Source organism: Molothrus aeneus, chromosome 17, assembly GCF_037042795.1.
Source record: "Molothrus aeneus isolate 106 chromosome 17, BPBGC_Maene_1.0, whole genome shotgun sequence".
Lineage (NCBI taxonomy): Eukaryota > Metazoa > Chordata > Aves > Passeriformes > Icteridae > Molothrus > Molothrus aeneus.
In genome coordinates, this window is record NC_089662.1 from 13327339 (window position 1) to 13354617 (window position 27279).

General features: G+C 47.0%; 1 protein-coding gene across 1 annotated transcript in view; it reads left to right on the forward strand.

Annotated features, from left to right (window-relative positions):
- Positions 1-27279, forward strand: part of BCAS1 (brain enriched myelin associated protein 1) — a 35044-nt gene that overhangs the window by 4767 nt on the left and 2998 nt on the right. Inside the window, 11 exon segments of the mRNA XM_066561626.1 lie at positions 2381-2886; positions 7789-7938; positions 8438-8482; positions 11219-11359; positions 13671-13706; positions 13937-14137; positions 18083-18250; positions 21503-21571; positions 24826-24880; positions 24883-24955; positions 25061-25319. Of these exon segments, the coding sequence (XP_066417723.1) occupies positions 2381-2886; positions 7789-7938; positions 8438-8482; positions 11219-11359; positions 13671-13706; positions 13937-14137; positions 18083-18250; positions 21503-21571; positions 24826-24880; positions 24883-24955; positions 25061-25319 (1703 nt within the window).

Sequence of the window (27279 nt, forward strand, 5' to 3'; positions counted from 1 at the left end):
AGGAGCTGCTGGAGAGGGTCCAGAGGGGGCTCCAGGATGGGCAGAGGGATGGAGCAGAGCTGGGATTGTTCACCTGGACAGGAGAAGCTCTGGGGTGAGCTCAGTGCGGCCTGGAGGAGCCAAGAGCAAAGATGGAGAGAGAGGATTCCCAAGGGATGGAGGGACAGCACCCAGGGAATGGCTTCACACTGACACAGAACAGGTTTGGGCTGGGTATTAGGGAAAAATCCCTCCCTGTGATGGAGCTCCTGGCACAGGAATTCCCAGAGCAGCTGGGGCTGCCCCTGGATCCTGGCAGGGCCCAAGGCCAGGCTGGACACTGGGCTGGGAGCACCTGGGACAGGGGGAGGTGTCCCTGCCATGGCAGGGTGGGGTGAGGTGGTCCCCAGGGTCCCCTCCCAACCCAGAGCATTCCAGGATCCTGGGGTTCATGGAAATCCCCACTGCTGCTCGCCAGGAGCAGCCTGGGCTGTGGGGCAGGGTCCCATGGGGACACCCAGCCATGGGATCGAAGCTGTGGGAAAAGGAACCTCCAGGCTGGGCCCTGCGCTCTGCTCTGCTCCTGGGAGCTCCAGGGATGTGCCCAGGGTGCTGCCAGGCAGGACAGGGTCTGATGGGCACAGACACAGCAGCCCAGGGCCTGCTGATGCTTTGTGGGATTATCCAGAATCCCTGGCGAGGTGGGAAGCTTGAGGGAATTTTGCTGGGAAAGTTGGGATCTAAAATTGTTCTGTTTCCCTAATCCCAAAGAATTTCACACTGAAGATCTGTGCTGTGTGGAAGATGTGCTTCAGTCAGGTTTTTTTGGTATCTGGGGTTTTCTTTCTCTTAAAGGAAAATGTGGAAGGCATAATATTGACTAGACTATTACAATTATAATTTGAAATAATTTCAATTTTACATTGAAACTGACAATTTTCCTGTTCTAATTCAGCAAGTCGGTTTGAGCCTGTCAGTTTTCCACAGTTATAATTAAATACATCTAAATTCATCCTTGAAATGTGGTGATGACTGACAGGGAAATCAGATCCATATTCCAGCCCCAAGGAAGGAAGAGAAACTGGAGCTCAGGGGGAGCTGTAAGATTTACCTCTCAACAAGACCCTTTTTAATATTGGGGTTTCACACCACATCATCTGTGCTTCCAGCCACAAAAAAGATCCAAGCAAGATTATTTTTCTTTTGTTTCTTTTGTCTTGGGTAAAGCAGGAGCTGCCTTTTCCTGCCTGTGGATCCCATACCAGGGATTTTCACCTCACCTGTGTTATCAAAGCTCCATTGTTTTATAAAATCATAAAATATACTTTTAAATCAAAAGGGGTTTTGCATCTAAGGTGTGATGGCCACGTGTGTACGCATGGAATGATTTGTGTGAGTTTTGGGGGAGGAAATGTGATTCTGAGCCACAGTTTGTGAGAGAAGAAATGTAAAATGTAAAGAGAAATGTAAGGCTAAGAAACCTGGCTGGGATGTGATTTATCAGCATTCAAATCTGGCTCGAAATAACCCACAGGCAAAGGACAGGCACAGGTAGGAGCTGCACTGAGGAGAACAGGAGCAGGGTGAGGAAAAATGAATGAAATCAGTTGTGACTGCACAGAACTCCCTGCTGGGAGTTTGGCCAGCCAGGAAATGGGATCAGTCCTGGTGCTTCCCATTCCTTTTGTGTCTTTAGCTTTAACAGAGGAGCAGCTGATACATTGATATATAACTGTCTCAAGTTTTACTAGTTTTGGGGTTTTTTTTGAATATCACTGATTTTAATTTGCTGTCTGCTGGGCTGAGTAGTGCCAAACAGGGGTAGCATCTGACTTTGACACTGCAAGGGGGTTGTGCAGGGGGTAAATTCACACTGATTGCAGTGAGGAGTGGCAGAAATCAGATCTGGGGATGAACAGAGGGTAAAATTCCACACTGATGTCAGTGAGGGGTGGCAGAAATCTGCCCTGGGAATGAGTACAGGGTAAAATGTGCACTCATATCAGTGAGGGGTGGCAAAAATCAGCTCTGGGGACGAGCGAAGGATAGAATTCACACTGATGTCAGGGGTGGCAAAAATCAACTCTGGGGATGAGCAGAGGGTAAAGTGTGCACTGATTTCAGTGAGGGGTGGCAGAAATCAGCTCTGGTGGATAAACAGAGGGTAAAATGGACACTCAGTGTGTGATTTCAGTGAGGGGTGGCAGGGGAGCAAAAATCAGCTCTGGGGATGAGCAGAGGGTAAAATGTGCACTGATTTCAGTGAGGGCTGGCAGAAATCAGCTCTGGGGCTGAGCAACAGCACTGGGGTCCCCAGTGTGCTCTCACCCCCTCAGGCCCAGCTCACCCCAGCCCGGGTGCCCGTGCCCGTGGATAATTCCCTGTCTCTCCTGTGTTGCAGCGGATCCCAGGGCAGCTGCAGCCCAGGATAACGCGGCCGTTTCTGCAGCAGAGCCGGGTGCCGGTGCCCGGGCGGGCGGGCAGAGCGGCGGGAGCGCTGCCAGCAGGGCCCCGCCAGCTGCCAGGCCCCGCTCCCTGCTGCCCTTCCCCTGGGCCGTGCCAGCGCCTGCCCGGGAGCCAGCGGCAGCTCCGGCCCCTGCACAGGCCGCCCTGGGTGCCAACAAAGGCCGGGGCGAGGGCACGGAGGGGCCTGGGGCAGCCCTTCAGCAGGGAAGCCATAAAAACCCGGCGCAGGCCCCGCTGCAGGACGTGGAGCTCGCGGGGACGCCTGAGGGGCGCGATGTGGCCGCCCCGAAGGGCAGGCAAGTGACGCTCCTGGACAGGATCTTCAGGCTGGAGAAGGGCACGGCGAGGACAGCGGGTGACCCTGAGCAGGGAAGGCAGGGGCTGGACGTCCCCAACGGGAGCATCGCGGCCGGCGCGCCCCACGGGGAACCGCTGCGCAAGGCAAGTGCTTCGTAAATAGCCTTTAATTTCATTTTCACTGATTAAATCTCCTGGGAATGTTGGCAGGGTGGGATAACTCCATGGAGGGTGGGGACGAGTCGGTGTTGCCCTGAAAATGACCACAGGTAACGCCCCAGGACAGAGGCGTGGAAGAGGAACCTGTGGCCAAGGAGTGAAGCTCTGTCTCATGACTAAATCCTGACCTCCAGTTTAATTCAGTTTATAATTCCCCAAAAGGTTTGGGCAACACAGCTCCAACTGCCAGGAGGAACAGCTGCCAGCTGCAAATGAAAGCAAAAATACCTGAAACTAAACCAGTTTCTTGGGGTTTGACTCTGGATGGGTTTCTAAAAGTTCTTTGGTGTGTTTTGTGCCACTTTTAAAATAGCCCTACTTCTCTAGCTAGGATACCCTATTCAGCAAAATAAGGAATATTATGCAGCAATGAATTTTGTACTCCAGCTTATTGTAATGTTTTAGTCAAGGAAAAGTGGTTCATTAGAAATGATTTTACAGGATGAGAATATGATATAAGAAACTACGGATCTTAACAGAAAGAGCACTCTGGTCAAAGGAGCTGGAAGTTAATATCAGTTTAGGTTTTGCACTTCCTGCCAGATCTGATGTATCGTATATACAAAAGGTGTAATTTTCAGGTAATTAACTACAGAAGAAGCCCATCATCTGAAAGGGAATAATGGTGTAACTCTGAGTTCTGCTGGAGAGGTGGAATGCAGGAATTGGTGATCAAATTGAAACCCCGTTTAATGTGAGGAACAGGAGAGAAAACCAATGTGTAAATACCACTTTAATAATTGCTTTTATTGGCCAATTCAGGCTTACAAATAAGATGGTGATCACTGATGCACTACTCACTACCATCTTATTTGTAAGCCTGAACTTAACTCATGAGATACTCACTGCTTACACTGCCAGCATTGCAAGTTGTCCCAAAATTCTTTTATTTTTAATCTTTGTCTTCTCTTAGCTCTTCTCAGATTTGAAGAGCACATTTCTTGTATAAATTTACTCATTGTAATATTTTCCTGAGGGTTCATTTTTAAGAAGGAGCAGTCACATTTTCCACCCCTGCCCCTCAGGAGTGCTCCCATCTCTGGTGTTTCAGACAGCTCAGGATGCACATTTAAAGAACCCATAAAGACATTCAGCACCTAGGCAGAGCAGGGTGGATAATTTGCAATGAATCCTCTGTTCAGGGCACACTGGCACTTCTGTGTCCAGCCTCTTAGAATGGAGCTTCTCAACACCCCAAATTCCTGCATATTTTTGACTGTCACACTCAACAAATCCTCACCATGGCTTGCAGGCATTGTCTCTTTTCCCACCAAAAGCCAAATTCTCATTTCCTATTTTGCTGTCACTGCAGTGACACTGCTGTCATTTACAGAGCAGGGAAGGTCACAGGTGGTGCTGCTGAAGGAATGCTGTGAAAGTCCAAGGAAAGGACACTTTGGAGCAGTTTTAACTAAAATTCAGAGTTAAGCATTGCTGGGAGCAAACAGGTTGAAAGCTTAGGTGAGGCAGTGCATGATCAGGGACTGAAGGGAATCGAAATCATTCTCCCAGTTCAAGCAGGGAAGCACTGCTCATCCAGATCAAGCTTTATTTCATCAATAACACCTGGATTTCTCATCAATTCCTACTGAGGGGCAGTTCTGCCTCAGTCCCCTTGTGCCTCTCCCCATCCTGGAGGTCTCTGGTGGGAATAACCTGGAAATCCCAGGCACAGCTGAGCCCTGGGTGCTGCTGGGGCTGGCTGGGAGTGTCTGCAGGATCCCAGCAGCTTTCTGGAACATTCCTGAGGACAGGTCTGGTTATCAAAAATGCCTCTACACCTCCTGGGTGTGTGCTTAAAGCTGCAGCATGGATATCTTTGAGGAATCACAAAATTGGTGTTCACTGTGTAAGTAAATGACAGAACTGGATCACAGGGAGAGGAATTTTAAACTTGAATTTTTGGGCTATAATTTTGTCTTTGGTTCTTTCAGGTATGAGAAGGAATATATGGTGGGGGCAGAGAGGAGTTAAGCACCTTTTTTGGGGAAAATACATCAGCTAAACACTGCAATGTGTTGCCAAATTTAACTCCATCCCTAAACAAAGGCTGTGGCTCTGCCTTGCAGCACAGTTGCCTTCTGTTCCCTCTGAAGTTCCAATTCTCCTGCTGGATGGGAGAATGACCAAGCCTAATTTAATCACTGTTACTGTAGAAACTACAAACTGTTACCAAATAATCATACTAAAAATCAAGATATCGCTGCCAACAGCTCCTCTTTTCTCTCTCTCTCTCTCTCTCTCTCTGTCTTTTTTTTTTCCTTTGTGGATTATGACTTGTAGTATCTGTAAATGCTAAAAGCAAAGTTTCCCTGCACTGAGTGCCAAGACAAAACAAACAGCGTTGCTGGTGAGTAAGAGAGAGGCTCCACAGTTGTAGCTTAAGAGCTGCACAAACATTCTGTGTTTGCTGAGCCACTCTTTATTTTTGTGGTCTACAAAACTACATTCAGAGCGCAGCATAATTAAAACAAGGGCAGAATTCATGAATTCATGAAGCATTTACTATGTAAGCCAAAGAAAAGATAAATTATATGCCTGAAATGTTTCACTGAGCCATGATTCATGCAAACAAAAGTGCTGGCAGGAATACATTCTTTTGATATGTTTGGGGTTTTTTTTTCCTGATGACTGAACTGAAACTACAGTATATTTAAGGTGTTTATTACCCCCAAATTCAGCTTCTCAAAGGCATGAATTGAACATTTACATAACATCTATTAACTCCTAATACTGATCTTCTGTTATTCCTGGGGTTTCTTTCATGGTTTACCCCCAGGGCTTTGAGCAGGGAGCTGCCACAGAGGCTTTTGTGGTGATTTTGTGGCTCTGCAAACGTGATCCTGCAGGGCTGGGTGTTCTCCGTGCCTGATTTCTGTGCCGATGGCCCCAGCCCGGGCTCTTCCTGCAGGACCATTCCCATGGGAGCGCAGGATGGAGCACAGCCCCTCTCCAAGGCCAGGCTGGAGTGATCCAAGGGCAGCCTCGGCTTGGGCTGGGACATTTTTAGTGAGAAAAAATAGAATAAAAGCGTTCTAAAGAACCTTTCCCCGCGCTGGGTGATTAAAACAGCACAATAATTGTACAATATGGATTTCTTTATGTCATCAGTGGAAGGAATAGACTTTAAATGGTTTAAGACTTCAGGGGGATCAGGACAGCCGGGGGCGTGGTGGGCAGTGCCAGCAGAATACAGGGAGTTGAAATGGGCACATCAAATGGGGCACATCTGAGCTGTGAGTGCAGTTTAGGGATTTTGGGATGGCCCCAATGCTCAGGATCTGCAGTGGCTTTCTCTTCAGTGTGACTTAGTCAGGGAGGTGTCCTGGACCAGCCAGGGGTGCTGGAAACAGCTGTGTGCAGCTCCCTCCCGAAATGCACCCCAAGGGATGCACTGGGCTTGTCTCTAATTCCAAAACCTCATTAAATCTGTTTCTTTTTCTTGGTGGCATCCAGCTCTGAGGAGTGTGATGGCACCAAGCACTTGTGCTGTGAAGCTGGTTTTGTTCAGCAGCACATCAGCCTCCTCCTCCTCCTCCTCCTCCTCCTCCTGCCTCAGTGGTCCCTTGAAGCCCTGGAGCAGAGCCAGCATTTCCATGGCTCCAGAGCTCTGTGAGTGCCACCCCGGGCTGGCGTGGCCACGCGTGTCCCGCATGGGACAGATTGTTCTGGGGCTGGCAGCTGCACAGGGTGCTGTGTGAGACCCTTCAGTGGCCTGCTGGGCATTCCAGCCCTGCTCTGCTGCTCCTGGGCCAGCTTGCAGAGCTGGGTGGGTGGGGAATGACACTGAAGTCCCTTCTGGCATTTCAATGGATGCTTTAACTCCCTGTATTCTGCTGGCACTGCCCACCCCACACCCGGCTGTCCTGATCCCTCTGAAATCTTAAAGCATTTCAAGTCTATTCCTTCCACTGGTGACATAAAGAAATCCATATTATACAATTATTGTGGTATTTTGATCACCCAGCATAGGGAAAGGTTCTTTAGAATGCTTTTATTCTGATTTTTCCCATTAAAAAAAGCACTAAACTGTAATGATCTGTTTAGGGAAAAATTCCTTTGATGTCACTTAGGCATTCTTTGATGTCACTCTCTCCTGCACAACACTTCTGTTGAGTTTTCCTGTGCAGGTTCAAGGCAAAGGTGGCCAAAATGGAAGGTAAATTCAGTGTGAGAGGTGCCAAACTGTCCAAAACTGGTTCAAGACGTGTTTTTTTTAGAAGCAGGCCCTTGTCCAGGTGTCTAAACAGAAAACAAGTACCTAAATATTCCCTACTTGTGAGTGCTTGAGCACTGGAAAATGTTTTGGAGCTCTGGGAAGTGTAATTCCATGTGTAATTCCATGAAGAGAAGAGGCAGCTCCATCTGGCTAAGAGGAATTACGTTGATTTGTTGCCTTTTTCCTTCTTTTAATACGTGCCACATTGATGTTTAATGGATAAAAATGATTCCTGGCATGGCAAAATAGAGAATCGGAAGCCATCTTTGTAAGGTGCACTCGGACACGGAGCTGGCAGGGGCCAAAATCGCAGCATTTGCTCCCATTTTTCACAAGTTCGGCCTCGAAAAGACAAAAGTGGAGTTTGGGGCTCGCCCTGTGCTTGTTGTAGCCGAGAGCAGCGTTCCCCCAGGCAGCAGCAGTGCTGAGTGGCTGAGCAGAGAGGGGAAGGAGAGGGATAAATGCTGGATTGTTCTGCCCGTGGGCTGGCCAGGAATGGTTGGAATTGCTGTTGTGACTCCCAGCCAGTCACAAAAGCCACTTTTGCATTCCACGGGGCAATCAGGCAAGCTGGCACCCAGCAATCTGTGCCCCCTTTTATTTTTTAGGAGATAGATGAGTGCAGCCAAGAGCAGCTTGGGCAGGACTCTGCAGGTGAGCAAGGCCTGGCTGCAGCACCTGGGCGGGCACAGGCAGAGCAGCACAGTCCCCAGGCAGCTGCAGGACAGGGCTCAGTCATGAGCTTCCTCAAAACACTGGTAAGTTCTGCCTTTCCTTTCCATCTCTTTGGGGTTCAGTTGCTTCCAAAAAATCCCCTGTGGGACTGGAAAATTTGTATAAATAATGTAAAAATGCATCAATAAATGTAAAATGTTCTTTTTCCGGAGGGGATGAGGAGGGGGACACTGAAATGATCAAGTGAGTGCCACCTGCTCTGCAAAATTCCACTTCTACACAGATTATACAGATCTTGAACTGTCTCAAGGACTTTCTGCTTGATATTCCTCTTGTACCACCTCTAAAAGTTCATTTTTATTAATTGATTAGAAGCTTGAATAGTAAATATTCGATCCAGGCATTTTTCATCATAGCCATTATGTGTTCTCAAGGAATATTTGCATTATCAATTTTGCCACTTGAGGCAAGCAATATTTGTATTTTCCCTTTGTGCAGATAAAACCTGCTGATTTTAAACTTATCTTTTTGACCCTTTGAAAGGCTGGGTTGAGTGACTGTTTTTTCTCAAATTCTTTTAAGGTCTCCCCAAGCAAAGCTGAAGCCAAAAGTGATTCTGAAGATAAGGTAGGCAGTTCCTTGTTCACTGGTCATTAGGTGTTTTTCACAAAGGGATTTCCTCTTCATTTTATTGTTTTTTTTTTCCCAACTGATGTCATCATTTGAAGTAATTTAAAATATTTTTCCCCTGGATAAATTGAAAAGGAAGAGACTGAACCGTGTCATTCTTAATATCATCTGTTACAATCAAAATCTGTTGTGTTTTCTGCAAGCTTGGTGATGATTTGTGATGCTTTTGGTTGTTTCTCTGGCTTGTCTTTGATTTAAAATTTCAGTGAAAACTTGAGTCCATAAAAGATTCTGTTTGCTCATAGAACAGTTTTCCTTGTGGCTTGAAAAAACTTTCTTAAGAAACAAGGAATAAAACCCTAAAAATGGAACTGGTTTTCTCCATGCAGCTATTAGCCAAAATCACAACATTTTGGGGTCTTCTCCTATTCTTTTATTCTTTTGTCCTATTCAGTGTTCAGCCTTTGCAGCAAGCTTGGTGAGTATGTGGGGGATTTAATTCTGAGTAACTCTGAAAATTATTCTCAATAATTCTGAATAACCTGGAAAATCATCAGATAGGGTGAAGCTTCTGCAAGCAATGCAGAAAATGCAGTTATGGAAGTGCCCTGGCTCAGGGAGACTCGCAGCTCTTCCCAGAGGTGGTGAACAATCTGATGGGGATGCAAACACCCCCATTTCCTTCCCTGCCTGTGTCAGCTGTGCCAGGTGACTGCTGGTGCTGCTGCCATTTGGACAGGGCTATTCTGGGTGGGTTTGGTTTGCTGGCACACCTGGCAGGGCAAACAAACCCGGGTGACTTGCAGGATGTGCAAACTCCTTCCAGGAGATTAAGTGGGAGTTCTCTTTTATTGGGAATTCCTTTATCTGATATGGCATTTGTACTTCAATAAAGGGGAAATATGTTGAGGAAGTTAATTTATCAGCTCCCAGGTAGAAAGGCTGCAGATTTTTTGGCTGATAGGAAATAATGTTCCTTTTTTTCCCCCCAAAAAAACAACTGAAGTGTGTTAAAGTTAAAGCTTTGTTAAGTGAAGTTTTCCCGAGTGCCATGGGGCTGTTGGGTGGCTGCTGTGCCTTCAAATGATAAAATCATAGAATATCCTGGAGCTGGAAATGATCCAAAAGTTCATCCAGCCCTGGCCCTGCACAGCCCCCCCAACAATCCCACCCAGAGCATTGTCCAAGTGCTCCTGGAGCTCTGGAGGGCTTGGAGCAGGGAACAATCTCTGGGGAGCCTGGGCAGTGTCCCAGCACCCTCTGGGGGGAAAACCTTCTGTTTCTGTAGGGTCAGGCTCTTATCAGTGCTGGCTGCAGCTCTGATCAGCTGCTGGGCCACGTGTGCTGCCAGCAGCCAGGCACACCCTCGGTGTGGCCATCCCTCTGATGCCCTGTGCAGGCTGAGCTGGAGCAGAGACTGGATGGAGCTACAGAATAAAGCAGGGATTCATTCAAAGCATCTCCTCCATGGATCCACCTTGGGCAGCACCAGAGCCCAGCCAGGGCTGCACCCAAGATGAACCAAAATGGCCCCAAAACGCACGGGCGGGCACGGGCTCTGTCCCTGGGATCAGTTCTGCTCCATTTGCATCTTGCAGTTCATTGTCCCATTCCAGCTTTAGCCCCTGCAGTCCCATCCTTGTTTTTCTCTCTCCAGCCCACGGTGTTTGTGCTCTTGGGCTGAGATTTGGGTCATTTGAGCAGGAATTGTTTTGTCTCCCTGCTCTGTGCACAGAGCTCACCATCCCCTCATGTGAACCCAGACCCACACACTAGAGGAGCACAGAATCTGAAAAATGGAAAAGCTCAAACCTGAGGCATCACCTCGGTGCCTGTCCCTCAATTCCTGTCCCTCAGTTCCTGTCCCTCAGTGCCTGTCCCTCAGTTCCTGTCCCTCAGTTCCTGTCCCTTCCTCTGCTCACACTGGTCCAGAGCCCGGCCACACCTGCTCGGGCAGTTCTATAAACCAGGAGGTTGTTTGGACAAGGTCTGCCCCAATCACTGACCTCACCCTCCTGTTGCAGACACTGAGCTGATCCTGTGACACTCTCTGTTCAGGAGTCATAAGAATTTTGCAGGAAAAAGGGTCATTTTTGCTGTGAGAATTAGTAGGGAATAATCCTTCATCCTCCTCCATGCCAGGTAACCAAAGGCATCTTCCTGCTTTAAAGCCTGAGACCTCAAAAAATTAATTAATTAATTTCAAGGACATTAATGCAAGCTTGAAATATCTTAGGGAGTGTATATCATGAATATTCACACTGCCCTTTTTCTAAATAATGCATTATATAAACCATTTTAAAGTCCCTATTATGCTGCAATAATAAGACTCAATGTTCCTCCAAAGATTTATATATTTGCCAAAAATATAATTTTAAAACATATATAATCCAAAGATTATATATGTCTTAAAATTATAAATCCTAAATTGCTTCTTCATGACTTGGAAAGGCAGATGTTTCTGGGATTTAGGTTTCAGTTTAGTGGAGATTTTAGAGGGAAAGTTGTGGTTTAGTTTGGAATCAGGTGGATTGCCTTGGCTTTTATTTTGCTACTCATGTCAAAGAAACTCTGAGGAGAGCTGAGAAATCACTCAGGGAAAAAACCCACAATTTATCCAGAGCTAAGAGGGAATATTTTCCTTTAATCCCACGTGTGTGATGATGGAATAATGTCTTTGATAAAGCAAATGTCTGCAGTAAACACTCACCTGCACCTGCTGTTGTGCACAAGGGCTCCAAGGCGGAGAAGGGCCCTGGGGGACAGCCTGGCCCGAAGGCAGGAGCAGAATCCCCCTCCAAAGGAGCCAAGAAAAAGAAGGCAGAGAGCCCCAAGCTGGGCCATGGCACCTTTAGCAAACTCTTTAGGCACAAGGTGGGTATGGAGCTCCAGGAGCAGCAGAACCCTGAGGAATCACAGCTGGCTGCTGGCACACAGAGAGGAGCTCTTTCCCAACATCTGGGCAGATGTGCAGAGCTCTGCAGGTCCCTGGGGGAGCATTTCTGTGCTGGGGGATGGGAACCATCCTGAGCTGCACCTTCCTCTCGTTGGGCCCTCTGTGACCTCGGGGTTCTGGAGCAATCCCTGGAGCAATAATTCCTGCCAGTTACTAACACGGACTAAACCCCCCTGGCCACTAAAAACCAAAATCAAACAATGACCTGTGTAGAGGTGACCAAAGCCTCCAACCACAGAGGTTTGGGAGCTCAGCCCAGCCACAGGTCAGGTTTTCTGTCATTAATGTACACCAGAACTTGGCTCAAATTGGCATTTGGGGGCATCTGATACATCACAGAGGAGCTGGAACATGGAATTTCCTGCGGAAATAGGGATTTCTCCCTGCAACCAAGAAAATTAATTTATTTTAGTTCTGATTTGAAGTAGAAAAAAAAATCTGGGTTTGATGGGTACCTTAAAGAGCTTAAAATGCACAGTCAAGCAAATGGCTGTTTCAGAGGACATAAGCTTTTATGTTAAAAACCAGAAATTACCAAAAAATTTTGGTCTCAAGCTCTGTGTTTGAAGATTTCTGAACTCTCTCAAGATGATCATGGCAGGGAAGCAGAGCATTGCAGCTTTTTAGCCCAGAGAATGCAAAAGCAGGGACCCTTCCAGTGGGGGAGGAGCATAATTAGTATTTAATTCTCCCTTCAGACACCCACGTGGAATTTCTGGTGAGTAGGGGGCTTTATAACCAAGGGCATAGGCCAATCTTTAATACATTTTAAAACCAAAAATGTTCTTTCCACTCTCTCATTTTTGAGGGGAAAAAAAAAGTCATCTGCATATTACTGAAGGAATAATTGTATTCCAAGTGAATTCAAGTGTGCAGTTCTTCCCAAAACCTTAAAATTGATATCTCAACTTCGTTTCTTAATAAAATTAAAATATTAATTACTTGTTCATAACGAGTTAAGGTTTCCTGGTAAAAACCAAACCTGACTAGCATTTTTAAAGATTCAATTCCAATCAATAATCTTGCAATAAATTGTAGTGAGGAAATTGCCTGGAATATTTAATGGAAGTTGAAAGAGTTTGTGAGTTAACAGAAACATTGTTTTTCAGGCTCCTGTATTACAAAATCCTAACTCTAAAGCAGCTTGTGATGCTCTTCCCATCCATGCATGTTTGACCTTCATTCCATGCTAATGTTGCATATAACTGTGCTGATTTATGGAAGTTTCCCTTGGAAGAGAAGGGTGAATCCCTCACTCGCAGCACTAATGCTGAAGCCAGCCCGTGGCATCCTCACCCTTGTTCTCACCTCCTCTTGTGGATGTTGTTTGTCAGAGCTGACCACAAAAAAAAGTTCCTGGCTCCTGCAAAATATCTCTCTCACCTGTTCTGCAAAATACCTCACCTGTTCTGTGGAGAACTTCCCAAAGTCTGCCCAGGCTGCTGGAGCCTGGCCCCAGGCTGTGGCTGGATGGGTTTTTGTACAGCTCAGGTCATTCTTCAGCGTGAGGGTAAGAGATGCAGCCAATGTCCCTGGCCAAGGAGGAATGGACCTCTCTCCTCCTGGCTTTGTGTATCCTGATGAAATCAGCAGCCCCACCACTGAATGCCTGTGCTAAAGGAAATGCCACCTCATGCCCAAAACCATGAGAGGCTGGGTGGAAGCAGCCTCCAGCCCCTGCAGAGCTGCTCTTTGCTCCGGCCCGAGTTCCAGTTCAGGGCTTTTCCGTGCCCTGGCTTTCCAGCATTTTCTGTTTTGGACCTCAGGCATCCGAGCCTCCTGCTGGAAGGTGACGGGAGCACATCCCTGGTGGCGCTGTGAGATTCCCACGGAAAACACCCAGCTCTGTGTCCCTGAGCACTGGAAGCTGCAGACACAGAAAAATCTGTTAATACCTTTAAATCCTCTGCAGTGATTTACCTGAGCTGAATGGGAATGTGAATATGGGGAATACATGTATAAATATACATGTTTTTAAAGAACAAGTTGAGAACTACAAGCACAAAGAATGCAGCACCAGGCTGGTGCAGGTACAAGGATGGGACCTGGCATTCCCTCCAGCAGCCTCCACTCTTCCAGGGATCAGTTTCCATGGCTGCAGGAGCCAGGACTTGCACACACATTCGCTAAAAATAAAATAATTGGTGACACAGACAATTGCTGGCCTGTGGAACTGCAGTGCTGCCGTTGCCTCAGACAGACTCATCTTTGTGTTTTGTTTCCCTGCAGGCTGCAAAAGAAACCCAGCAGACAACCAACACCAAAGTGAGTAGGAGGGGTTGAATTATCTGTGCAGTGCAGGAAAAGTGGAATTCTCACTGGCATGTTCAGTCACTAAGTGTTTTAATTTCTTTATCTGTGTTCTGGCTTTGCTGTGTCAAGCAGGGAAGGAAGGGCAGGGGAGATTGGGGAGAGGCGGTGCTCACCTGCCCAGGTGATGATGGCTGAGCGTGCTGGGTTTGTCGCTCACAATCTCCATGTCCTTTCGTTCCCAGAGCCCTGAGCAGCCTCCTGTGAGCTGTGTAAAAGCAGACAGAAACGTCCCTCCCTGCCAAGAGGCACTGCCCAAGCAGAACCCGAAAGCGCCGGAGGCCGCGGCGCCTCCGCAGGGCGTGAGCACAGAGCAACCCCGGGAGGGCAGCAAGGAGAAGGGCTCAGCCACCCCTCTGCCCCTCAGCAAGCTCTTCTGGAAAAAGGTACTGGGGCTGGGGCTGCAGGGCATTGCTGCCAAACCCACCACGGGCAGCAGCTCCCACCCGCTCAACAGCAGTGAATTTATCCCTGGCAGTTCTCTGGGACCGTGTCCACAGGGGCTCTTGGGTGAGGGAAGAGACGAGGATCTGACTCCATGGTTCAGACAGCTGATTTATTATTTTATGATATAAAATACGTTAAAACTCTACTAAAAGAATAGAAGAAAAGGTTTCATCAGAAAGCTGGCTAAGAATAGAATAGCAAAGAATGATAACAAAGGTTTGTGGCTCGGCTCTCTGTCCGAGCCAGCTGGGCTGTGATTGGCCATTAATTAGAAACAACCACATGAGCCCAATCCCAGATGCACCTGTTGCATTCCACAGCAGCAGCTAACCATTGTTCACATTTTGTTCCTGAGGCCTCTCAGCTTCTCAGGAGGAAAATTCCTAAGGAAAGGATTTTTCATAAAAGATGTCTGCGATAGTTCTCTTGTTTTATGGAATCAGGAATGTTATCCTCTCTCAATTCAATGCTTCTGTTAAATATCCCCCAAAGATCGCAAAGTTCTTTACTAAAATTCATTATTAATAGAGATAAAGCTCTAAAACCTCGTTTCATTTCTTTGCTATAAATATCTGAAAAGCTGGGATCAGGGGGGTCTGTTCTTACCCAGCAGAAACTGTTCTGTGACAGAGCAGATCAGGCTTTAATTTGGGGTCTCAATTGCTTAGGAAGACACATTGTTCCTCAGGTTAAATAATGATTTTAACTAAATTTAGGGCTAACTCTAAAAACACAGTTCCTGTTTCCACAATCCTTATGGTTTATAAGCTGAAGTTTATTCATTCTTAATTTCATTTCATAGAAGGGCTGTATGAAACTTCACTGAGTCACTGGATGTTAAATAACTGTTTTTCTGGGCTTCTGCTCAAGCTCAAATCTCAGAAATTTGCTGCTTCCAAACACCCAGATGCCCTTGAGTGGCTGCTGCTCCTGCAGCTTCTTTAGCTGAGTTTTCCCACTGGAGATGCAGTTTGGATATTTTATTTATGTTAAAAAAAAACAAAACCAAAGGTGCTTAGATATTTACAGAGTAAACATGCTTGAAAATAATCAAAGCTTCAAACATTTGCCACTTGGGACCGAATTTCCAGGGGAACTGAGGGAATCAGGTGCTTGGAATGAGAGGAAAGTTGGGAAGAAGAGGGAGAGGGAGGTTTTTCTGTAGTTGTTATTGCTGTAGAAATCTCCTCCTCTGAGTAGTCTGGCTTATTTGAAAACAGAGCTGGGAAGCAGGATGTGTGCTGAACATCAGGATGAAAGAAGGGAAAGAAGAGGCCTTCTGGCAGGCTGCTGTGTGGAACAGCAATAAATTCTGTCTGAATTCAGATATTTCTTAATGAAGTATCAAGGATTAAAAAAAAAGAAAGAGGAGAGATGTACAAAAAAACAAAAGACAACAGGTTGGCCTCAAACTCAGCTTGGTTTGAAGACTCTATGGGGTGTCCTGGAGTGAACTTATCTTTTTCTGGCACATTTAATGCACTGTCCTTTTGCTAGGACAGAGAATCCAAGCTCAGATAGGTGGAGAATTCAGAGTCAGGAGTCGCTTTGCTTTTGAAGTCACAAACAGCAACCATAACACTCAATAGATGCAGGATTCAGCTCCAGCTTCTCTTTCCAGGCACTCTCTTAAATATCCATCTTCTGATGAGCTTTCACTTCAAAGTGCAGCTAATGAAGTGCCTGTCAACACGTGGCAGTTAATGCTGCTGCTCTGCCTGCAGATGAATAAATATGGAAAGGGAAAATGAAAAATTCCTTATTCAGCTTCTCAACTGGGAGCCACTTTGTATTTGCCCCATTTCCTGATCAGTCTTCACGAGAATTTTCAGAACTGTTAATCAAATATTTGCTGTGCCAGCATTTCTCTCTTTTTTTTTTTTCTTTTCTTTTTTTCAGAAGGAATACAAATAGGGAATTACAGTGGGCAATTTCCAATATTTGTGTTGGAAAGCTGCTTCCAAGGCCTCGTAGATATCTGATCAGGGCAGAGAAACATGATGCTTCACATTTATCTGATCAAAGCAGGCCAGGCCAGGGTGGAAGGTGATCAAGGCAGCATTATTTACACTGCTCTGGGACCTGTCTTTAAAAGCAGATGTGTTTGCTTTAAAAACTTGAATTTTAAGCAACTCTTGCCATGCAACTGCAGGAAAATCCTGCTCTTTTTGCTGATGTACAAACAGCCAACTGGTTAATTACTGGGTGAAGCAGAACATGGAATCCTAGAATGGTTTGGGTTGGAGGGACCTTAAAGTGGCCCACGCAGAGCCCCCTGGCATGGCAGGGACACCTCCCCCTGTCCCAGGGGACTCCAGCCTGGCCTTGGGCACTGCCAGGGGTCCAGGGGCAGCCCCAGCTGCTCTGAGCACCTGTGCCAGGGCTCAGCACCCTCACAGGGAGGAATTTCCTCTGTATATCCAACCTAAATTTCCCTTCTTTCAGTGTGAACCCATTCCCCCTTGTCCTGCAGAAAAATTTCCTGAAGAAATGTGCACAAATCCCTGATACTTGAAACAGCTCAATCCCTGAATAGCTGCCTAACCCTAATTTAACTGGGCAGTGCTTTTTGGAGGTTGGCATTTGGTCCCAGGGTGCTTTTGTTGGTTGTGCCACCAATTCCACTGCAGAGCCAGAGCTGCAGAGACAAAACTGCTTTGGGTGCAGCAGAGTGATCCCAACCTGCCCCCTTGGAGTGGAGAGATCCCAGGAGCTGAGCTCTGCCTTACTGAGCCACTGCTTCCACTCTGCTCTGAATCATTTCCTCCCAGCAAATAGATGGGGAATTGATGCTATGGATGTGTGCATAGGCAGAGATCCAGAGTAAAATTATTATAGATTGATTATCTCCGAGCTGTTCATAAATATAAATTAAATGTACAATTCCACGGGGAAGTGGGATGTGCTGCAGCCATCTCAGGCAGCAGGGGATAAGGAATATTTATCCCCTCATCATTCTTCTCCCTGTTGCTCCACCCCCAAAATGTTGTTTCTTCCACAAAAGAGGAGTCAGGAACAAAGCAAAATCTTTCCTGCTGTGGTAGAAATCCATGGTGAATCCCCTTCTTGAATGTGGAATTCCCTGCAACTTAAAAATATGCCAGAACTAAAAGGTGTGATGGAATACTGAGTGAATATATGGATAGCTTCTGCATGAAGGACTAAATAAACTGGGATTTTATTTGCTCAGAAAGGGAGATGACAACAGCACACAGAAAAACTGCTGGAAAGGGGAACAGGAAATATAATTGTTCACAATAAACGTGGCAGAGTCCAAGTAAAAGAATGTGGTGACAAATAAGAATAAACGAGCGACAGGACAGGGGGAACGGCTCCAAGCTGGCACAGAGGAGGTTTAGATGGGATATTGGGAAGGAATTGTTCCCTGGGAGAGAGGAGAGGTCCTGACAGATTCCCAGAGGAGCTGTGGCTGCCCCATCCCTGGGAGTGTCCAAGGCCAGGTTTCAGCAGTTAATAGTGCCCACAGTGTGTTGCAAATAATCTTAGTTCTGCTCTTGTGTGCAAATTCCTGAGTATGATTTTTCTCATATTTACTGGATTTACTTGAGCCTCATCTCCTCAGGACAGCATTGCTGTGTGTGATTTCATTTTCATTCTTCTTACATTGTAATCAAAGCTGGGTTCTTGTGATTGGGAACTAGCAACTCAAGGAAGGTTATTTATTTTGTTTATATAAACTGGCGGGATTTTAACACTTATTTACTTCCTTCCATTTGGGATTAATCTAATTCCTGAAGCAACACAAAGACAACAGGGAAAGTGAGAATGCTTTTATGCTCTGTTTGATTGTAAAATTTTAAGAAATCAACCGACTCCTCATGGATTGAGTCAGAATGTTTCTTCCACTTTATTCCCAACCCCAGAACTCCTCAGAAGAAGCAGAGGCCGTGAGTAATGAGAAGGCAGAGGTGGCTCTGGAGGCCGTGGCTCCCGACAGGGACGAGAGCAAGGGCACAGAAAGCACCGAGGTGAAACCGAGAGGGGCGGAGAGCAAAACGCCCAAGGCAAACCTGAGGAAGTTCTTTAAGCTGGTAAGAGCAGCTTTGTCCTTCTGGAGCTCAGAGAGCTGGGGAGAGGCTGGGAAAACACTTTGCCTTTGTCTGGGAGGGTGCAGGGACGGTCAGGGATGAGAGATGCTCCAGGATGAGGGGTGCTCAGGGATGCTCAGGGATGGGGGACGCTCAGGGATGCTCAGGGATGGGGGATGCTCAGGGGTGCTCAGGGATGGGGGACGCTCAGGGATGCTCAGGGATGGGGGATGCTCAGGGGTGCTCAGGGATGGGGGACGCTCAGGGATGGGGGATGCTCAGGGATGGGGGACGCTCAGGGATGCTCAGGGATGGGGGATGCTCAGGGGTGCTCAGGGATGGGGGACGCTCAGGGATGCTCAGGGATGGGGGATGCTCAGGGGTGCTCAGGGATGGGGGATGCTCAGGGATGAGGGATGCTCAGAGATGGGGGATGCTCAGGGATGCTCAGGGATGGGGGATGCTCAGGGATGCTCAGGGATGGGGGATGCTCAGGGATGGGGGACGCTCAGGGATGGGGGACGCTCAGGGATGAGGGATGCTCAGGGATGGGGGACGCTCAGGGATGCTCAGGGATGGGGGATGCTCAGGGATGCTCAGGGATGGGGGATGCTCAGGGGTGCTCAGGGATGGGGGATGCTCAGGGACGCTCAGGGATGGGGGATGCTCAGGGGTGCTCAGGGATGGGGGACGCTCAGGGATGGGGGATGCTCAGGGATGGGGGATGCTCAGGGATGAGGGATGCTCAGAGATGGGGGATGCTCAGGGATGCCCAGGGATGGGGGATGCTCAGGGATGAGGGATGCTCAGGGGTGCTCAGGGATGAGAGACGCTCAGGGATGAGGGGTGCTCAGGGATGCTCAGGGATGGGGGATGCTCAGGGATGAGGGGTGCTCAGGGGTGCTCAGGGATGAGGGGTGCTCAGGGATGCTCAGGGATGGGGGATGCTGAGGGATGAGGGGTGCTCAGGGGTGCTCAGGGATGAGGGGTGCTCAGGGGTGCTCAGGGATGGGGGATGCTCAGGGGTGCTCAGGGATGAGGGACGCTCAGGGGTGCGTGGCTGGGACTTCTCCCCGCATCCCCCCGCGCATTCCCCGTCCTGCATCTCCCTCTCGTGGCTCCTCCCGGAATGTCCCGAGGGCTCGGGTGCCCTTTCCCCGCCGAGGTGGCGCAGGGAGCTCCAGGGGTGGCGACACCGAGGATGCTCCTCTTCACAAACCGCAGCATCCCCCGGTGGGAAGCTCCTGGAGGAGCCCTCCTCCAACCCCGCCTCCAAACCCATCTCCCGCTGTCAGTGTTCCTGTGCCGTGTCCTGGTGCTCCTGCAATGGCTTTGGGGAGCTGTATTTTTAGTGGCACGACTTTTTTTGGCAGTTAATGCAGGTTAGGTGAAGTGGCACGTGAAAGGAAAGGAGGCTGTCACTCCTGCAAAGGTCCATCAGGTGGGAAAGAGGAAAGGCAGAAAGTAGAATCTACTCCTGCTTCCCAGAGGAAAATTGTTCCCAAATCATCTGCAGTCCCTGTGCTGCCCTGCTTCCCCACATAATCAAACTTAGGCAATAAATAGCATTTAGAATTGAGAATAATTATGTTGTCACAACTACTGATGAAAATGTAGCAGCGTATTGGCTGTCCCCACCCTCCTCCATTTAAAAACATCCCAACCCACCCTGCTCACTGCAGAAACCTTTGTGGGCAGCCTTGGCCAGCAGCAAGCCCAAGTGACCAGAGGCAAGGACAAGAGGTCAGCAGTGCTCTGGAGAGAAGTCCTTGGCATTGTTTCGTCCTTGTCTCACTGGCAGCAAGAGGGAGCTTTGTCTAGGCCTCAAGGTCTTTACTCTGTTTTTGGTTAAAAATAATAATAGCAATAAAAATACGAGGTGGATTAGAGAGGTTGGCTAAAGCAGGGCTATTTTTATCTGGGTTTGGGGTGTTTATAGGGGAAAAGGTAACACTGATTGCTGTTAGAGCAGGTTTGGTTTTCTGTTCCTAAAGGCATTTGAGGACTTGCTAAAACACAAATGCAGAGCAGATCTTATCACAGCCCATCCTCATGCAGTCTGGATGGGGTTTGTCCCCAGCACACACCTCTCTGTGCTTCCTCCCCTGCAGCCCTGCACAGATAAAGCTCCCCGAGCACAAACCTGTGCCAGGCTCGGCAGTGGCACCTTCCAGGGACAGGGTTTTCCCACAAAAGCCATGAATGGTCGTGGAATGGTTTCATTTTCTCTCCTGCTGCTGCCATGCATTGATTTCTGTGGTTTTTTAGGAAAGTCAGGTTGCAGCGGGCCCATCTGTGGGACCAGGCTGGTGCTGCTGTGCTCCGCGTTACAAACGCAGAGCTGCAGCAAACCGCAATTCCGCCCCAGATAAATTTAGAACCAAAGTCACATCCTTTCATTGTTTTCATTGAACTTCTGCAATGAAAAATGACATTTAAACTTGGGCACTCTGAAATCCTGCAGTTTATTTGACGCTTTGCTGCTGAGCTCTGTGCAGTCTGTGGCACCCAGGAGAACACACTGAACCCTCCATCACATTTTTAAACACAAATGCTCATTGCTGTTGTCCCCTTTGTAGCACTAATTGTAACTTAAGCTTAACCTAAATCTCACAAAGCTTGTCCTACTTACTCAGTTTGGTCAAACGGGGGTTTCTCACTTTTAAATCTAGATGGAAATGGGTTTTTACCTTAAAAGATATTTCAGAGTCAAGGTTTGCTCTGAGTGACCTTCCAGTGCTGCAGCCTCAGGCTCTGCTTGGATTGTCCTGGCTGGGAAGTGTGGGAAGCAAGGAGGATTATTATTTGGAGGTTTAAGGGCTGCAGGAATAAACTGGAAAGCAAAAATCAGGATTAAATGGATGCTGATGACAAAATATGGAAACATCCCTCTAAAGCTGAGTGGGCTTTAATTATTCACAGCACATGCACTTAGTGGGGTGGATAAATAGAGGGCAAGTCCCACTACGACTTGTAGGACAGATTTGGCTCTGGAAAGCAAAGAAAAGCTCTTTCCTAGAAAATTCCAGCAGCAGGGCTGACAGCAGGTTCTTGTTTAGTGGCTGAAATGATCCCTGCTCAGGCCTTGGTGGGAAACCTGACTGGCAGGAGACAATCCCACAGAGCAGAGCCAGCAAAACCCACCCTGGAGATGGGGACACTTCCAAAGTGGAGTTGCTGAGGTGCCTTCAAGCCTTCATTCCTGGGAGTTTCCACCCTGAATGAAGGCCTCAAACAGGACCTTTGTTGTTTTAGTCAGGCAAGGGTGATGGTGGAGGGAGCCCCCCTTGGGAAGAGGGAGATGGCCCCAGCCCCAGACACCATGTAAGTGGATTTTGTATTTTTGGCCTGGGCTTCTTCATCCCCTGGTGATGGGTTCTTGTCACTTCCTTCCACACAGCTCTGCCTCTTGAAATGTAAAAGTCACTGAAAGGAAAGTGCTACACTCACTGAGCTTCGTATATTTGCACATAATTTCTCTGTTTCTTTTATCTGTTCATAATATTAAACAAGATTTTAAAGAGTCAACATCATATATTTTTTTAAAAAAAAGCTTTTTCCGGGTGTGTTCCTTTTCTTAAAATAATCAGTGGGTTTGTGTTCAGTCTTCTTCCTCTCTCTTGCTGCTTTTTGACTTTCTGGAAGAACCTTGGCTCAGGCAGTGGAACTAAATGCACACAGAATTATTTTAATTTGTTGATTTACTTGTCTTCTGAGGAAAGAATCATTTTGGTGGAAACTCTACAAAAGAGAACTGAAAATGAGAATGAAAACTGTTCACTGCAATGTAACAAAAGCCATGAAAAGATTTGTTTCTTGTTCTGTTTTTGTTTCTTTCGTTCTGTGTTCATAAAATCTAAACCCAACCTTTGGGTGTGGTATTTTCACTCTATTCTTCATGGCTTCCAAATGCTTCAAAAAAATCATATTTTCATTAGAAATACAAATTCTCTTAATTTGAGAGTCAAAGCCTCATCTGCTCCAAGTGAAGATATTCTGAAGAATTCACCTCTCAGTAATGAGAACTAAAACAAGCTTCTGTCTATAGACCGTTTCCTTTAAGAGGAAAACTAAAGTTGCATTCAACACTGTCATTTCAGAATTTCCTTTTTTAAATAGCTGTAAAATTATATCTCTCTCTTCCTATTTTCACAATGTCTGATGACACCAAGGTTAATTTTCATGAATTATGTCTCTAAAAGCATCCTAAATATAGAAGGGCCTTGTCTTGTGACACTTAATCCTTATTTCATACAAGAGCTCTGTGAAGTGATCTGAGTAAGACACCAAAAGTTTCAGCCCTGGATCTATTTTATTATTTTAATGAGCAGCCAGCTTCCTTCCATTTTTGTAAATCAGTTTATTGTTCTTCCTCCTTCTCTCCCTTGCCCTGGTGTAAAGTAGAACAGTTTTATTCCTCAGAGGAGCCCAAGGAAAACTGGATCTGCTGCTGACTTCTTCCTTTTTTGGGGATTTCTTTGAAAGGATTTCCTTAAATTATGCTGCAGTGTCTCTGGAATGCTGTGATTCTTCTCCCCTTCCCATCCCTGCCACTCTGCACCCTCCAGAAATTTCAGCACTGCTCCAAAACCACAAAAATCCTGGGCTTAAAAATCAGCCTTGGCCCAAGGTCTCCTGTAAGATAAGGGGGAAAATGTGTCCATTTTTCTTTTCTTATTTCAGTGGCACTGCTAATGTTGAGGGAGGCAAAGCAAACTGCCAGGAGCAGCTCCCCTTTGGAATAAGGAGCATTAACATCTTTCATTATTCATTGGCCTCACACCACATTTCCTGAGCTGCTCCCATCAATATCAAATCTGCCAATTTCCTGCCTTTCAAGGTTAATATGAAACACCTCAAAGAGATTATCTGATAGGGTTTGAGTTGGGTATTTTTTTGCCTGGAAAATGTATTATGAATATTTTTAAGAAGTGTTTAGTCTGCCTGACATCAAAGGCCCCACCTGCTCCCAGCCATGGGGACGGCTCTGCTTTGGCTGCAGAGCTCTCTCAGGCACGTGTGGGGAGGAAAGCTCTACTTTTACACCCACAGAGCAAAGCCACAGATTCCACAGAGTGTTTCTGAGGTTTCCAGGCTCCTCTGGCCCCTCTGAACTCAGCTGTGTCTGGGCTCAGTCCCAGGGCTGTGCTTGTGGCTGCAGCGAAGGTGAACGTTTGCAATTGCACCTGAGAATCATTTCAGAGGTGAGCTGAGGTCAGGAGGCTCTTGGGAAGCAACTGCTCAGAGCTCCCAGAGTTAACTGAGCCAGAGACAGCTTTCAGTTTGCCCTGTGTCCATCCTGGGGCCGGGAGAGCTCCTGCGCCCCTGGGCACTGCAGAGTCACTTCCCAGGTGAGGTGACACAGGTGGGGTGTGGGCTCTGCTCACCTCTGACCCCGCTGAACCTGCTTGAAACATTTATAAATCTGCTGATCTTCACGTTCTCCTGCACAAAGACTGGATTTTTAAAGTCTTAAGAGCAAAGCAATCCAGGTGTGAGGAAATATTTACCCACGTACATCAATCTCTGGAAAAAGAAATCATCCCAAATGTTTAGTGGAGGAGTTGAGTCTCCTGGTCAAGCCTGAATGTATTAAATGGGTTCTGTGCTTTAAACATGGAACTTTTTAAAGATTGGGTAGTGAGAAAAGCTGAATTGAGTGAAAAAGGCAAAGCAGCAGGATTGTTGTCCCCTCTCGTTCTTGTTTCCCCAAAATTAGACTGGCTTGAACTTTTTTTTTTTTATTTTTAAATACAAGAGGTGTGTTTGCATTCTGTTTCTCTAAGGTTTCTGCTTTCAGGGTTTTCTCTGAAATCATGATATCTAAAAATGTTTTTGTTTTGAATGAAAGCTAAACCTGGCGTGTGAGCACATAACCCCAGGCCTTCAGAAGAACACCAAATATTTCAAGACTAATGGTAAAATTCCCAAAGCTGGAAAAATACACAGCATTAAGCTTGGGCCATGGCCTGAGGGCAGATGTGAGATTTCCAGCTTTTCAACATGGCAAATTTGTGCTGTTTTAATGATGGCAATAAATAAAGCCATATGGGTTTGGGGTTCTTTTTTACATTGAAAAAAAAAAATCCTATTTGCAAACAGATTTCCTGGCAAAACCACCCTCATTTACTGCTTTCCAAACAGTGACGATTTCGTGGTCTGATCCTTTGTTTGTCAGATATGATTTTTCTTGTGTGAACTTCAAATATATCCTGAACTTCTGTGAGCTCCAGAATCTTCCCCTTTACTTTAGACAGGTGCTTTGTGATTGTGGTGTTTTTTGGAAGATTTCCTGTCTCTTCTTTTGCACTTGTACATGAAATTTTCTATGATATTCTGGCTTTCCACAGCCAACCCCTGTGTTGTTAATTTTTGGTTGGAGTGTTGCTCATTCACAGGGAATTTGTTTTAATCCTTTACTTTATGGGGTCTCATGATTCTCTCCTCTCTCAGATCTTTTCCTTGCACTTTTTGGGGCGCAAACTCTGGGGGTATTTCAGTGGGCAGTGACTCTCAGTGACGTTCCCTGCCTCCTTGAGCAGCCCCAGCAGACACATCCATGAAGTTGTTCCAGGCAGGGATGGTTTGATCCCTCAGTCTTTGCTCATGGAATTCCATCAGCTCCCCGGGAGCCTTCCCTGAGCCAACACTGCAGGAGTTCATCCCAGCCTCTGGAAATGCAAACCTGCTGGGCACCAGGACTCCTCCTGCCAGGTGGCCTTCCATTGTTTAAATTATTTTTTTTCCCTAACATATTTACGGATCTCCTCCTGAACTCTTTCTGTTCCCCACTAAAAATAACCCCTGTTTGAAACCACTGCAGACTTTAAACGCCACGGAGAAGCCTCTTGCCCCGTCTGAGAGTGACCCTGGGGGCCCAAGGAGCAAAGAGGGCTCCAAAGACAAGAAGTCCACGCTGGAGCTGGGCAAGCAGAAGGGCAGGGAGCAGCCAGAGCCCCGGGAGCAGCCAGCAGCTGAGCCTGACTCCATCCACAACGGCGGCGACGCCAAGGAGCCCTCCTACAAGAAGGCAGAGAAGAGGCAGTCCCTGGGAGGGTTTTTTAAAGGCCTTGTACGTTCATTTCTCTTCCTTTTTTTTGCTGTTTTCTGGGTGGTTTAGGCACTCTGATCCACGTGGGATTGGTGCTTCAATTTCACCAGCAGAACTTGGGCCAAAGAACAGCAAGGTTTTGGGAAAGGGAGGAAAATTCAGGGCTTGGGGTCCTGGCTGAGGCAGGGGTGGTTTGGTGCTTTGCCCTTTGGGTGCTGTTGAGGCAGGGATGGTTTGGTGCTTTGCCCTTTGGGTGCTGTTGAGGCAGGGATGGTTTGGTGCTTTGCCCTTTGGGTGCTGTTGAGGCAGGGATGGTTTGGTGCTTTGCCCTTTGGGTGCTGTTGAGGCAGGGATGGTTTGGTGCTTTGCCCTTTGGGTGCTGTTGAGGCAGGGGTGGTTTGGTGCTTTGCCCTTTGGGTGCTGTTGAGGCAGGGATGGTTTGGTGCTTTGCCCTTTGGGTGCTGTTGAGGCAGGGATGGTTTGGTGCTTTGCCCTTTGGGTGCTGTTGAGGCAGGGATGGTTTGGTGCTTTGCCCTTTGGGTGCTGTTGAGGCAGGGGTGGTTTGGTGCTTTGCCCTTTGGGGTCCTGGCTGAGGCAGGGGTGGTTTGGTGCTTTGCCCTGGGGATGCTGTTGAGGCAGGGATGGTTTGGTGCTTTGCCCTTTGGGTGCTGTTGAGGCAGGGATGGTTTGCCCAGCAGGAGCTGGAATTGTTGGCACAGATATGATTTTTGGCACTGTTGGCACAGCGCTGGGTTCATGCCTTGGCTTTCGGGATGATTCAATGTTCCTACAAATTACAGGGAAAGTGGAGGTGGGGCTGGTTTAGCAGAGGAACCTGTCTGCCCCTGTGGGAGTGCAGCTGGGACATCCCTGCCAAGGAAAATCCCTGCAAAACAAAACCCCTGCAAGTTCAAAATGAAGGAAGGTAGTCAAAATCAAAACTCCTTTGTGGAGTTTAACAAGAGACACACATTTAGAATTCTTCCAGAAAGGGAGATCTGGAGGAGTGAGGAAAGACCTTCAAAATTCATGAAAGACACAGAGAGAGGCAGGAAAGGTGGCTCAGACTGAAAGGACAAGAAAAGCTTTAAGATCAAGGGAGGAGATTGTGAGAGGTAAAAAGACCATTTGAGGAATAAAACAGAATCAGTGTAGAGGAGGTAGAGATGTTCTGTAGGATTTATTTTTTCAGTTTGCCTCAGTTTGGTTGTGCAGTCCCTTATCTTCTGCTGCAGTTAGAGAGAGTGCTCCTGCAGCTTCCCTCTCCCACTAACTCTAAAAAAATAGAAATTTTTGACAATATTAAAGTTGATCTGGTCAGTTTATTATGCTTCAAAGTGGCAGCAAACCACATAACAATGAGGTCTGCATATGGGAAAACTCTCATGGAATATTATTATGGATTATTATTATTATTACCTCTCTTAGAATATGCTCAGGATTACCAAGAGCTAAGAAACTCATTCTGCAATCTAAAAAAAAATAATCTTATCTCCTAGGTGATCAGAAGGTGTAATCATTGATGTAAAATATTAGATCACACCAGCATTGCCATTTCAAGATAACAGCTCGATTGTCTGGGAACAACTCAGCAGAGAAATTCAGCTTTTTGTTGATAAAATGGGAGCAGGAGATGTTGAAGAGGGGATCCAGCAGCTCCTGTTCTGGATTTTAACCCCACCCTCTCCTGGATCTGAGTCCCCTGGGAATGCACAGAGCAGGAGGATGGCACAGTGCAGGAATGGAGATTAAACACTGCAGCTCCAGCCTCTGCTCCCAGCTGCGCTGGAAATGCTGGAATTTTGGCTACAAATGCTGAAATTTTGGCTACAACTGGAGCCATTGATGTAAGCAAACAGCATCAGTGCCTGGCTGCAGGGTTTGAGCACAGATAAGGTTGTTCCTATGGTAAAAGAGATTAATTTATAAGCTGTAGCAAATGTATTTAGGGAGTCTTTGAAAGATTAGATTAGAAATGAAA